The 13,463-nt window shown below is 34.4% G+C and overlaps 1 protein-coding gene across 1 annotated transcript; it reads right to left on the reverse strand.

The window, feature by feature from the left end:
- Nucleotides 1-9,710: 9,710 nt before the first annotated feature.
- Nucleotides 9,711-10,652, reverse strand: LOC126883173 (uncharacterized). Its single transcript, XM_050648420.1, has one exon. The coding sequence runs from the start codon at nucleotides 10,606-10,608 to the stop codon at nucleotides 9,763-9,765; it is 846 nt and encodes a 281-aa protein (XP_050504377.1). The 5' UTR covers nucleotides 10,609-10,652; the 3' UTR covers nucleotides 9,711-9,762.
- Between the last annotated feature and the right edge of the window lie 2,811 nt (nucleotides 10,653-13,463).

Here is a 13,463-nt window from a genome sequence, read left to right on the forward strand (position 1 = left end):
TTTTATTCCAGTGAATTTGCCAGGTGGATAAATTGAGCTTCTTCAGTCTGGCTTTTAGATCATTGCAGATTTGTATATTCAGCATGGTATCCATCGATGATGCAGCTTTTTTGGCAAGGCAATCGGCTTTTTCGTTACCACTAATCCCTACATGGGATGGTACCCATAATAAAGTGACTTTTGTATTTTGATTTATAAGAAGCTGATAAAGTCATGAATATCTTGGACAAGAGGATGGTTGGTGATAATAGTATTGATGGAGTGTATAGAGGAAAGTGAATCAGTACATATGGCTATGTGTGTGTTTGGATATTTTTGAGCATGTTTAAAACCACACAAGATAGCTAGCAGCTCGCCAGTGTGAATACTACACCAAGGAGAAATTTTACAGGGTTCGATAGGCTGTTGAAGAGTAGTTAGAGAATATCCAACTCCACTTTCAGATTTTGACGCGTCAGTGTAAAGAACTATGTTATATTTATTTTTGTTTATAAGTTCCAGGAAGAGATTTCTTAACGTGTTAACACTGACATCTTCCTTGTTAAATTTGGTGAGGGACATATCACGATGAGGGAGTAGGTTGGTCCAATAGGGATTATTGGAGAATGGTAGAGTTCTGGTTTCAGACAAATTTGTATCTTTTAATAACGGCTGTAGAAGATGAGGAAAAGGATGCATAATTAATTTACAAGGAGCATTGTTATGAGGTTGGTGTGATGAGGTAATTAAAGGGTACACTGGATTGGAGGGATTGGAAGAAATTGCAGCAGCATAAGAGGAAAGAAGGTATTCTCGTCTAAGCCACAGGGGAGGTTCATTAGCTTCATAACATTACTTTCTGCTGGACTAGAACGAAATGCTCCAAGACATAGGCGGATAGCCGTATTGTGCACTGTATTTAGTGAAATTAGGTTTGACTTAAATGCAGATGAAACATCCATAGTCAAGCTTGGAACGGATTAGTGATCTGTAAACTTTCAGTAACGTAGTTTCTTCCGCTTCCCAATGATAACGTGAGAGTGTTTTAATTATATTTAACCTTTTAAGGCACGCTCCTTTAGTTTCCTGAATGTGCTGTTTCCAGGTTAATCTTGAATCAAATATCAGCCCTAATATTTTGCAATTATCAACGACCGGTAATTTAAAGTTGTTGACGGTGATTTCAGGGTTAAAAGAATTAATTCTTCTACTGAATTTAATAACTTTGGACTTGGAATGGGAGAGGGTAAGTCCTAGGGATGCAACTTTGATTTGTAGATCATTTACTGCTAATTGCAGAATTTTACTAGTAGTAGCGTTGGATTTACCCTGGCAGTACATTATTAGGTCATCGGCATATAATAAGCATTTGATAGGTGGAGGGATATTGTGACATAACTGGCTAATAGCGAGAATGAATAAAGATGTGCTTAAAACTGAACCTTAAGGAACTCCGTCATGTTGGATATGTGGAGAAGAAAGGAAGTTATTGACAGAAACCCTGAATGTTCTAGATGTTAGGAAGTTTTTTATAAAAGCATATATGTTGCCAGTGAGGTTACATTGAAAAAGTTTGTCAAGAATTGCGTTTCTTGAGATGGTGTCAAATGCGCCTTCTATGTCGAAGATTGTAGCTATCAGATCTTGTTTGCTATTAATCGCGTTGGATATATGGGTTTGAAGTAGCGCAAGGTTATCTCTTATGGAGCGCTGTCTGTGGTAGCCAGATTGTTCCTGTGGAATGATCTTGTATTTTTCAAAATACCATAGCAGACGTTTGTTGATCATTTTTTCCATTAATTTGCACATAGTGCATGTGAGGGTTTGGCTTGAGTATAGGTATTACAATAAACTTGCTCCATTCAGATGGAAATTTATGTGAGCTCCAAATTAGATTGTATAAAGCTAGAAGTTTTTTAAGAGCATAATTAGACAAGCGCTTTAGACATGCATAAGGAATATCATCGGGCCCAGCTGCGGTGTTTCTGCAATTAGCTAAAGCAGATATAAGCTCATGGATAGTGAAAGGAGAATTAAGGGGTCTACTATGTTCAGAAGACATCAGGTTATTTCTGTGTGGATTTATTTCACGAAGAGACATATTATTATGATTAGTTTTGTTTCTGAATTTATCTTCGAAATGTTTAGCAAAGGTGTTAGAAATAAGATCATGTGAAGTGATCTCTATACCATTTGAAATTAAACGAGTAATTTTATTATTAGTTTTGTGACCTTGAATTTGTCGTATTTTTTTCAAATTTGGCTAGGATTTGAATTTTCATTAATGGAAGATACATATAATCCTGCCAGGATGATTCTTTGCTTTTTTTACGTGTGTAAACAAAGTGTTTGGCTTTGGCTTTAAATTTTTTGTAATTTATTAAATTTTCAAGGCTTCTGTTTTTTTTGGTACTTGTTGGGAGCTTTTTTGGATAGACGAATTGCCTGTTCGCAAGAAGAGTTCCACCAAGGAACTGCCTTATGATTTGGAGAGAATGTTGTTTTGCCGATGTGAATCTTAGCAGCCGAGAGAATTGTCACTAATATTGACGTTAATAAGTAGTCAACATCATTGGTTGTCGGATGTTCATTTGCGAGCAAGAGAGTATCAACAGATTTTGAATATTCTGACCAGTTAGCTTTGTTTAAGCGCCAATAACTTTGGAAGATACAGCTCCACTACAGTTGTTGGAAATTATTATAGAATAACGATTGCTGTCAAAGAGATCATCGGCTGTTTGCCAGGATAGAAAAGGTGCTGATTTAGGGTCACTAATACTAAGATCAATGGCAGAGAATGATCCAGAGGAAATGTTAAAGTGAGTATTAGATCCTGTGTTAAGAAGACATGAGTTTGTTCAGTTAAGGATATTTTCAACTATTTTTCCACGACCAAATGTAGATTTAGAATCCCACATACTGTTATGTGCGGTAAAGTCTCTTGTGAGTATAAACGGCTGTGGTAGCTGGAATATAAGGTCTAGGAGCTCTTCTTCTTTTAAAGGATGATTTTGGGGGAATATATATGGAGCAGATAGTAAGCTTATTAGGGCAAAATGCAGTTATGGCAATTGCCTCAAGATTCGTTGTTAAAGGTAGCATTGTTGAGTAGATTTCACTGGAGGCAAAACTTGATGTACCTCCACTAGCTCTGATGCAGTTCGTCCTAATAAAGTGGTATCCTTCAAAGGATTTAGGGTGAGGAATATTATTGGTAGTAAAATTATTAGTCTCTTGTAGACAAATAAAATCTGGATGGTAAATTGATGTAAGATATTGTATGTGTTCATGGCGCGGATAATATCCGTCGCAATTCCATTGTAAAATAGTGAAAAGATATTTTTTATTTTTAGAAAAGATCGGTATTATTGGTGTTGGAGTCACATGAATTATTGGACGTAAGGCTTGCAACTTCGTCAGCGTCTACGGGATTTAATGTGATCTTTAGCTTTTTAGATAATCTTGTAATGCGATTTTTAAGCGATCTATCAGATACAGTTTGATATATTTGCGTAAGGTCTTCTAAAAGAGACCTAATGTTGGTGGTAAAGTTATGAGCTTCTTTGAGAGGATCACTGCTACCAAAGGAATTTTCCAGGAAGGCAATAAGTTGTAATGCTGTCAACGAAAATTTTTCTGGATTAGCACTAATTAATTGTTCAATACTTGATTAAGCAGAGGGAGTAATTTTACCACACAGAGTAAATGTAAATAAAAAATGAATAACCATTTTCAATTTCGTTGCAAAACGAAAACACAGCCGAACCATATTCTAGTCCAATCAGAGAGCGCTGCAAGCACCCCTACCGGTTTCGAAACTTATTAGTCTCTCATCAGGAGGCACATATGCTGCTCTCCCCGATTCAACCAAAACAAACCCCAGCGTGCAGTCCCGGATTGCAACGAACGAAATGGCATAGATGCCCTAGCGGCAACTGCTAGCAAAAAGACTAAGTTTTCACTCTAATGGCATATAAAACAACATAATGCTATTCTACACCCCACCAGAATGAAAACAATGGGAACCTTCTCTGGTTACACCTCCGAGGCTTCTACAATTTGCAAGCCATACGGATGCTGAGAGTAAGGAAGATGAGGGAATTCTACAATTAACAATTCACGTCCCATCTGCTCAGCGCGGTAAGAAATCTTAGTCTTTTTGCTAGCAGTTGCCGCTAGGGCATCTATGCCATTTCGTTCGTTGCAATCCGGGACTGCACGCTGGGGTTTGTTTTGGTTGGATCGGGGAGAGCAGCATATGTGCCTCCTAATGAGAGACTAATAAGTTTCGAAACCGGTAGGGGTGCTTGCAGCGCTCTCTGATTGGACTAGAATATGGTTCGGCTGTGTTTTCGTTTTGCAACAAAATTGAAAATGGTTATTCATTTTTTATTCTATTATTAGTATTTTCATGCGATATTACATATATATACAGAATAAGCCAAATAAAAACGGAACATATGCAGTTAATACAGTGTATCGGAACTACGTTTGAAATAGTCGACCAATATAAAAGTTTGACACACATAAATCATAGCAACTCAACTACCTGTCTTCTTTTAGGCTAAGGCTACGGCCAGACCAGCGAAAATTTACGGCGCCATAAGAGCAGTAAAATGAAGCGCGAAAATTGGTTCCGCGGTGAGTGTAGTGGATGGCCAGACTGAGCTGTAAAATATCGCGAAGCAATATCGAACGGGTCCATCTTCAGCGTCGTGTCGCAAACAAATGGACCTAGGTCCAAATTTGTAGCTCATGTAGCCACAACCACGACCAAAACAGTGTATTTACATCTCGCGACACGCCGTAATTTACATCCCCGTCTGGCCATGTTTTTTACTGCAGTTACTGCCACTTCATTTTACTGCTGTTACAGCGCCGTAAGAGCAGTAAAATGAAGCGGCCGTAAAAATCATGACCAGATAGGGATGTAAATTACGGCGTGTCGCGAGATGTAAATACAGTTTTTCGGTCGTTGTTCTGGTTAGATGACCCAGATCCTTCTTAACAGGACCCATTTTGGCGCTTCATTTTACTGCTCTTATTGCGCCGTAAATTGTCGCTTGTCTGGTCGTAGTCTTAGCCTAAAAGAAGACAGGTAGTTGAGTTGTTATAATTTATGTTTTATGTTTGTCAAACTTTTATATTGGTAGACTATTTCAAACGCATTTCCGATACACTGTATTAACTGCGTATGTTCCGTTTTTATTTGGCTTATTCTGTATATATATATATATATATATATATATATATATATATATATATATATATATTATCATCTTCTTCAGCCTATTTGCATCCACTCCAGGACAAAGGCCTCCCCATGAGTTCTCCATTCTTCTTTGTTTTGTGCTGTTTGGTTCCAGTTTCTCCCCATTTTTGCTTTGATGTCATCTAGCCATCGTGTTTGTGGTCTTCCTCTACTACGACTGTGCTCGCGTGGTCTCCAATGTACAAAGTTTCTCGTCCACGTTTGGATGTTTTGTCATGCCACGTGTCTTACCCAGGTCCGTTTCATTTGCATTTAAATTCTTCCAATTACAGCATTTTCGTCCTACTTCGCACGCCCTCATTTTGTATATGTTCCCTCTGAGATCTGTGTCGTTCTCAATCTATTAGCTGATACTTCTGTAAGTGTCATCGTCTCCATTCTATACGTCATAATTGGTAGAATACAACTGCTGAATACCCTTTTCTTTAGATTTATTGCTATCTTTTTGTTCTTCAACACATCACCGAGTCTTGCTACTGCTGCCCAAGTCATTCGGATTTTAATAGTTATTTCTGCCGTTTGATTCTATTTGCCTAGTTTGATCGTGTGACCTAGGTATACTTTTCGACACTTTCGATATCACTTCCATCTAAGTCGATTGTGATATATTGATTTGTCATCACTTTTGTTTTATTTGTTTTTGTCCTCTGTCTAACCTCTTTCTCCGTTCTTATTTTGCTTGTTGTTAGATCTTCTGATACATTTATTTGCCTAGTTGCATTTTCGTATATGTATTTGAGGAGTACCTATTCTATATCTAGAATCAATCCTTGCGTTATTCATTCCTTCTAATACGGCCCAGAGTTCTATGGAATCGAATGTCTTATTGTAATACACAAATACCAAACAAAGAGGTTCATTGTATTCGTTGCACTTCTCGACAAGTGTCGCTATTGTCTGTAGGTGTTCTATGGTACTATGTCAACAGGCTGGTAACTATCGAATTTATTTAATAGCCTGTTTGTGGTACCTACATATTAGGTGTATGTATATATAAATAGTATAGGACGCACGCAACGCGTGTATAATATAGGTATAAAACTTCTTTTTGGATTGAGAAAAAGCAACCGTCTTCGCAACCGTCATCCCTACGGCGAGATATTAGTACCTAATTTTTATACTATAGGTTGAATTGCGTATGTATAAGTTTAAACGAAGTTATAATGGTTGGAGGAGGGATAGAGTGTGTATCCGAAGGAGCTTGTGAAGCAAGCGCATAAAGGGCCACACGGTCCCTACTCACTCCAATAATTAGTCCATCATTATAAGTGATTAGAGTTTAAAGTATTTTTGAAATGAAAACTTCTGTAGCGATTTTGTACACTTTCTGGATAGAGAAAAAGCATTGAATTCGTGACCGTCATGGCTTCGTCTAAATAAATTCTGTACGTTTATGTATTATGTGTATGTATATATAAATAGTATAGGATGCACCCAATAGGTATATAATGTAGGTATATCACTTCTCTTTGGATGAGAATAAAGCATTGAACTCGCGATCGTTATCGACACGGCAGATATTAGTAATTTATATACTATAGGTTGAATTGCGTATAAGTTCGACCTTAGTTATAATGGTTGGAGGAGGGATAGAGTGTGTACCCGAAGAGTGTTTTGCTTCGTAAGAAGTTTTCACTTCTGTCGGCACTCCCACGAGTGCCCTATTTTTTTACTATGAACCGATTTATATGAAATTTTGGAATTTGGCTTATCCTACCCTTAACTTCAAAAGTGATATTCAGCCGAACTCCGTTTTTACCCTGGGGGTGGTTGCCACCCCTTTTCGGTGGTGGAAATTTTTCAGATGGTCGATAGACCATCTGATATCGATAGAAGACCTAACTTTAAGCAAAAAACGTGGTATAAAGTTTTTTCAAAAACCCAATACTTCACGAGTTTCAACAGTTTTTTGTAATAATATCTCCCAAAATATGCATTCTAACGATAATATTATAATGAACAAAATTGTAGCAGGTAAAAAAATGAACAAATTGGTATTTAACAAGTGTTCTAAGTGCAATATTAAGCGAGATATTGAAGATCACAGCCGTTTTTTTATTTTGTGTGAAATTTAATCGATGTATTCAATGCCATCTAGCGGGGAGCGAATAAATTTTATGCATGCTAATGAGAAAGAATATTATAGTGCTTAAAATAAGCTTTAAAATGAGCACTGTTAAAAGTCTTTTGTACGTAAAATGAGTGAGCTGTAATCAGAAAAAGAGGAACATCTAATGTTTTTTTTTTTAATCAATGGATTTCATAAGTGTCATTTCCACCAAAATTAAAATTAATCGTATTCCGTCTAGAGTCAACTTTAATATAAAGAGTTTGACGGATTCTAGCAGTTTCGCTGCTTTGGAACACATAATTTTTGAAAAAATCGCAATTTGAGGAAAAAAATTTTCGAATTAAAAAAAAACCACCTTCTTTTCATAATATCTAAAAAATAATGAAAGATACGTAAAAAACTGTAATTATAAAAAAATAGATTTTTTTTGACAAAAGTTTGGTTTGCTTGTTTTTCCTATCACACAAAAATTGATGAAGATATGATTGATTAAAGAGCGCGCGGTAGCGCAACCACAGTCTCTTTCGAGCCCTTTGACCCTTCACCGTTTCAAAATAAAAGGTTTTTCACTACATATTATACTGAAAAAAGTTTTAGCTCTTTTAATTACCTTCAAAATGGTTGTTTATAAGTTGTGATAGCCTCAAAATTGAAGTAGTTATGGCCCAAAAACTAATCGCATTTTTTTCTACTTAGTAAACTAAACATTTCGGAGCGTGAATTTTTGGAAGGTACTAAATTCAATAAATGGTGATTTCTTACTCTATAATTGAATTATTTTTAAATGTATAATCAAACATATTCAATGTTTTAATTTAGGGGTATTTTTAAGGGGTATAAGAACTTGAAAATATGATTTTCCAACATAGCTTTTTCGAGAACGTGGAACGATATTTAAATCCATTTTAGTTTATCAAAAGAAATTTTTTATACAATTTTTAATCGAAGGGTTGATTTTAAGGGTTGAATGGGGTTAACAATTAAATAATTAAGATAGAGAACGTAAAATATTATTTACTCTATATTTAAGCCTTCTTGTCAAACCAAATCAATTTTTTGTAAATTATTTCTATTTAAGGGTTGTTTTTATGGGTTGAAAGGGGGTTAACAATATGATAATTAAGATAGAGAACGTAAAATATCATTTACTCTATATTTAAATCTTTTTATGTCATACCAAATTAATTTTTTGTAAATTTTTTCGATTTAGGGGTTGTTTGCAAGGGTTGTACGGTTTTCAAGGAGATGAAAATGAGTTTAACATGAGGTTATTGTGTTAGAAAACACTTCACAATGGCACTTATTAAACACGTTTTCTGGCGACAAAATGGCTCAATGTCAATTTTTTCATTAAGGGGTTGTTTTCACCCCTTAAAAATAAAAAACGGAGTTCGGGTCAATATCACTCTTGAAGTTAAGGGTAAGATAAACGTAATTCCAAAATCTCATGTAAATCGGTTCATAGTAAAAAATTTCGGAGGTAAAAACCTATTTTAGGCTTCAATGACTGCACTATTATAATATTTTGCTAAGACAAAATAAGCAAAGTTAGCCAAAGTGTTTAACTTATTTAAGTTGTTTTGAGTTTGTGTAAATCTATGATGTTGTAACCTTTGTTTAACCATAATTTATCTTACATTAATTACCCCACTTTTTTATATTTATTATTGTTTGGAAAATATACGTGAGGGGTAATACCGCGCGGTTTTTACCCGTGTTCGAGTTCTGTGGTAAAATGTTTATAATACTTTATTTTTTTATTATTTACTTTACATAGACTTTAGCTTTTTTTTTAGCTTATGTTATTAATTTATTTTTTTATATTACCAATAATTGTTTATCAAAGTAGAGAATAAATTTGTTGCGCAGTTTTAATTAAAGATTTAAGTTTTTTGTTGGTTTAAAAAATTTGCTTAAACAGTTTGCAAATATTTTGTGTTTTTTTAAATATCATAGAATCTATCATAAATTTTTAACGCGCGATATTACCCCTCTATGTGCGCGAATTTACCCCACGGGGTGGGGAATATCGCGCAAATGCACTAGTGTAGAAAAAATATTATTATCATTAAACTGTTTGAATAGAACGAAATTGAGGATAGCCAATCTTTGGCCAATACCATAGCCAACAGGCCAATGCAAATTTTATTTTCAAAATCAGTTTTAGTTGCTCGTAATCACCTTTTCCGCTTAAGGGCGCGGTATTCCCCCACCTTCCCCTATACTATCATTAAATTCTACCATTCATCATTATATTAATATAGTTTCTACTTTTATGAATACAAATTAAACGAATAATGGACACATTAACGGAATATGACAAAAAATAAACATTATTATCATAAAAGGACATCTTCTGTGTTGAACACATTACGAATTAAATAAAAATTGTAAGTAGTATATTATTTTTAATTTTAACCAAATATAGACCCAAATAGATTCAATACAAACACAAATTATATTTTTCTTCCGTCCGCATCAAATTCCCTTGTCTCATCTCTTTGTTTCTCTCTACTTGCTCAATATCTTTCTTCAGAGGTTCTTTAACCTCAGATACAACATCGTGATCATTGAAATATACCACAAACACCTCATTTGTAAACACTACAGATTTGCTATTTTTTGGAAAATATTTGTATTTATACCCATACTCTTCCTCAACGGTTTCAGTGTCTTCTAAAGTTTCTTTAGCTTCTTGTTTTGCCAAACAAGATTTACCCTCCATGGGCACGTAGAAAGGTTCTTGCTTGGGTAGTTCTGCGACATTTTTGCTCCGTTTCTTTGTTCTTCCCAAATCTTTACGAATTTTTGGCCCTCTTTTACCGAAAGGATCCCATACCAGGTGTTTACTAGATTTGGAAGTACCTGGTGATGACTTCGGCGATAGCTGAGAGTTTCTTGTAGTAGATGTGGATGCCGCTGATAAAGAACGATATTTTCCACTCTCATTTACTGTGTTATCACACAACAAATTTTCCAAACTACCTCTAGCACGTGAGAGATTTGAATCTGCTATATTTACCACGGGCTCACTATCATCTTCACCATACTCCCTCTTTCCTATTGCTGCATCCATTCCTGTTGTTCCATTTATATATTTGTCCCTGTTACTCCAAGATCTGACTTTGCTGACAATTTTATTTTTGATACTTTTGGTGGTTTTTAATTTGTTCTCCGATTGGGTGCTTTTAAATTTGGTTGACTGTTTCTCTTCTATTTTGATAGGCTTTACTATAAGACTATGCGCACCTAAGTCTGAAGGCACACTGGATGGGGGGTTGGACATTTTAAAATAATTTTGAAAAGTGTCATAGAAGCTAATTGTCAAAAGTTAGAAATGTTTAAAACGAACTTTGTTATCACGAGAGTTATGACATATACGTCATATGGGAGAAAAACAACTCAAATAATCTGCTATGAAGGCGAATTACTAATCTCTCAAAGTAAAGATGATTTACAACGTACCCCGCACCAATTTAACCCGGTAGCAGTCGCGCTCACTTCTGTCCCGTAGGCAGTCGCGCGATGAGATTACAAACAATATGAAGTTAAATACGAATTGTAAACAAATTTTTATTTTATATTTTTATTTACTTGTTATATTAAAAACATTTATTTCTAATAATTTTAAAGCTAATTGGTTCTCACCAAAGCCATAAATTCCACAAAAAAAAAATTAAAAAATAAAAAAAATACCTACGCATTCTTACAATCACAATCTTCCTAAAGGCACTTACGAGTGAAAAGTTATATGCAAAATTTTTCACCAAGTTATCACGGAAAATGATAAAATGTTAGATTTTTTCTAACGCTACTGCTTCCGGGGCGCGACTGTTCCCGGGTTAATGTAACCGCCGGGTTAAGTGCACCATAAAAGACAAAATGCATGATTACAAGGGTGGGATCTAGGAGGTTTCATCGCTGCCAGTTCATCGCCGCCGTTTCGATGCCGCCAGTTCATCGCCGGCCGATTTATCGCCAGTCAGTTAATCGCTATCTGATATATTATTTCCGAATTTTCGACAGTTACATTTATTATTTATTTTTAGTATTAATTAGGAATTCTAGGAAATGCGAGATATGACCATTCCCGTTGCCATACTTAATCTTTTAATAGACTTTTAAACTTTTATAATATAAAATATAGAACTTAAAGTTTTTACTTCTGTATGAGTTTTTTAAACTATGGTATACAGCCAACTATTGGAATTTTTCCATTGTGTAATATAAAATATATTATAATGATTATTTCATCCATAGGAGATTCTGACCAATAGAAAGCTACAGACATGCAAATTAAGGTGATAATTTTTGATAATCTCCCGTCGTTAAGCATATTACGTCAGGTGCCCTTCGTTGCTACGAAAAAATACATTCAGTGACATTAATGACAAATGTTTTAAAAATTATAAAAGTGATGACTTTCAACCGTCAAATACATATTTATAACAACTGTGTGTTTAATTTCACTAATTGGTACTTACATTTATAAATTACAATAAAATTTTGGTTTTGAACAGTTTTATTCATGAAATAATCGCAACAAATTGCACTCGAACTCTAAAATTAATATAGAATTTTTGCCCTCGTGACACTTTGACATAATTTCACTCGCTTTCACTAAAGTGACACTCGGGAAAAATTCAATAATTTTAGAGCTCTTGTGCAATTACTACTGATAATCTTTTAAATTTCACGGTCAATATTTCCAACCAAGAGAAACTGTTTCTTAAATTCGAAAAGAACCCAAAACTGTACAAAAATTTAGGGGAAGTAGAACAGTAAATATAATAATATTTTCAACGAAAACATTTCGTTTATAAATTCGCAAAAGTGTCGCATCAGATTTATCGATGGATTCTTATGTAGTTTTTTCTTCTGAATCCAAATCTGGAAACGGCATTTCGATATTTCGAACCGTTTTCGAGATAATCGACCTCACAGTCTTAAATGTGACGTCACAATCGTTTTATTTTCTGCCGACACACTACACGTCCAGCTGAAATCGTTGCTATTAAGTAGGCTAGTTTTTTAATTTCGATTTGTTAAGCAAAGCATAGGTTATTTACATTTGAGTTTGACACTTCGTGAATGTCAAACTAAATTTTAAATTAAGTATTAATAAAACATCAATGACATTTGATAGTGAATTTAATTATTATATAAAATAAATAAGATGTTCAAAAATACAATTTGAGTATATTTTAAAAGCAAATAATTTATTAACAGCTTTAAAAGGTTTATAGGAATATACGGCCTCCCCTTTATGATAAATGGACTGTTACATTTGCTATGAAATTAAAATATAGTCGGTTCGCTAAACTCGACACAACTGGCTAGGGATTTTAGTAGGTATTTTTTTGTTTTTTTTGCGAATTTTGCCAAAATTAGTAATCATTCCAAATTGGCAAAATTATTGACTAAAATCACTAGCCAGTTGTGTCTGAGTTTAGCGAACCGACACTATATGATCTAATATTGTTTGGTATAAACAATTATGGTCTGATATGTCCAATTACATCCTTCTAACGAAAAAAAAAAAATTGAAGATTTTTCTCAAATTATGGATACCAACAACATTTTCATTTATAACTTTTTTATTTTTAATTTGACGAAGAAAAGTTATTCTTCATAAAAAGCTCTTCATGTTCTAAGATTTATGACGCAACCATCATATAGAAAATTTTATTAATTTTATACGAGGTATATAAAAAAGAATGTGTGTGTACCTTGTACGCACGTAAGAAGTTATACTCCTATTATATGATTTCTACGAAATAAAATATTTTTAACAATGTATTTTTATTTTATTAAATATTAAACTGAGTTTAATAGTTACTTATCACTCCAAAAATCCAAAAATTAAAAAAAGAGACAGCAAAATTGTCCGCATTTGAACCCAGGACCTCTTGATTCGTAGGCGAATGCTGTACCAACGAGGCTACGAAGGCACTGTTTTGACGGTTTCTCGGACATTATGACAAACCACGGTAATAAACTGACGAAGTGAAGTATTAAATAAAAATGTTTTACGCATTACCTTACTCCCGAGGAAGACAAATCCAAAGACACAAAAATTATAATAAATGTATTTACTAAAAACATTAATATATTTTTCCACACCTTTTTTGGACTGATATG

This window comes from Diabrotica virgifera, chromosome 4, assembly GCF_917563875.1.
Source record: "Diabrotica virgifera virgifera chromosome 4, PGI_DIABVI_V3a".
Lineage (NCBI taxonomy): Eukaryota > Metazoa > Arthropoda > Insecta > Coleoptera > Chrysomelidae > Diabrotica > Diabrotica virgifera.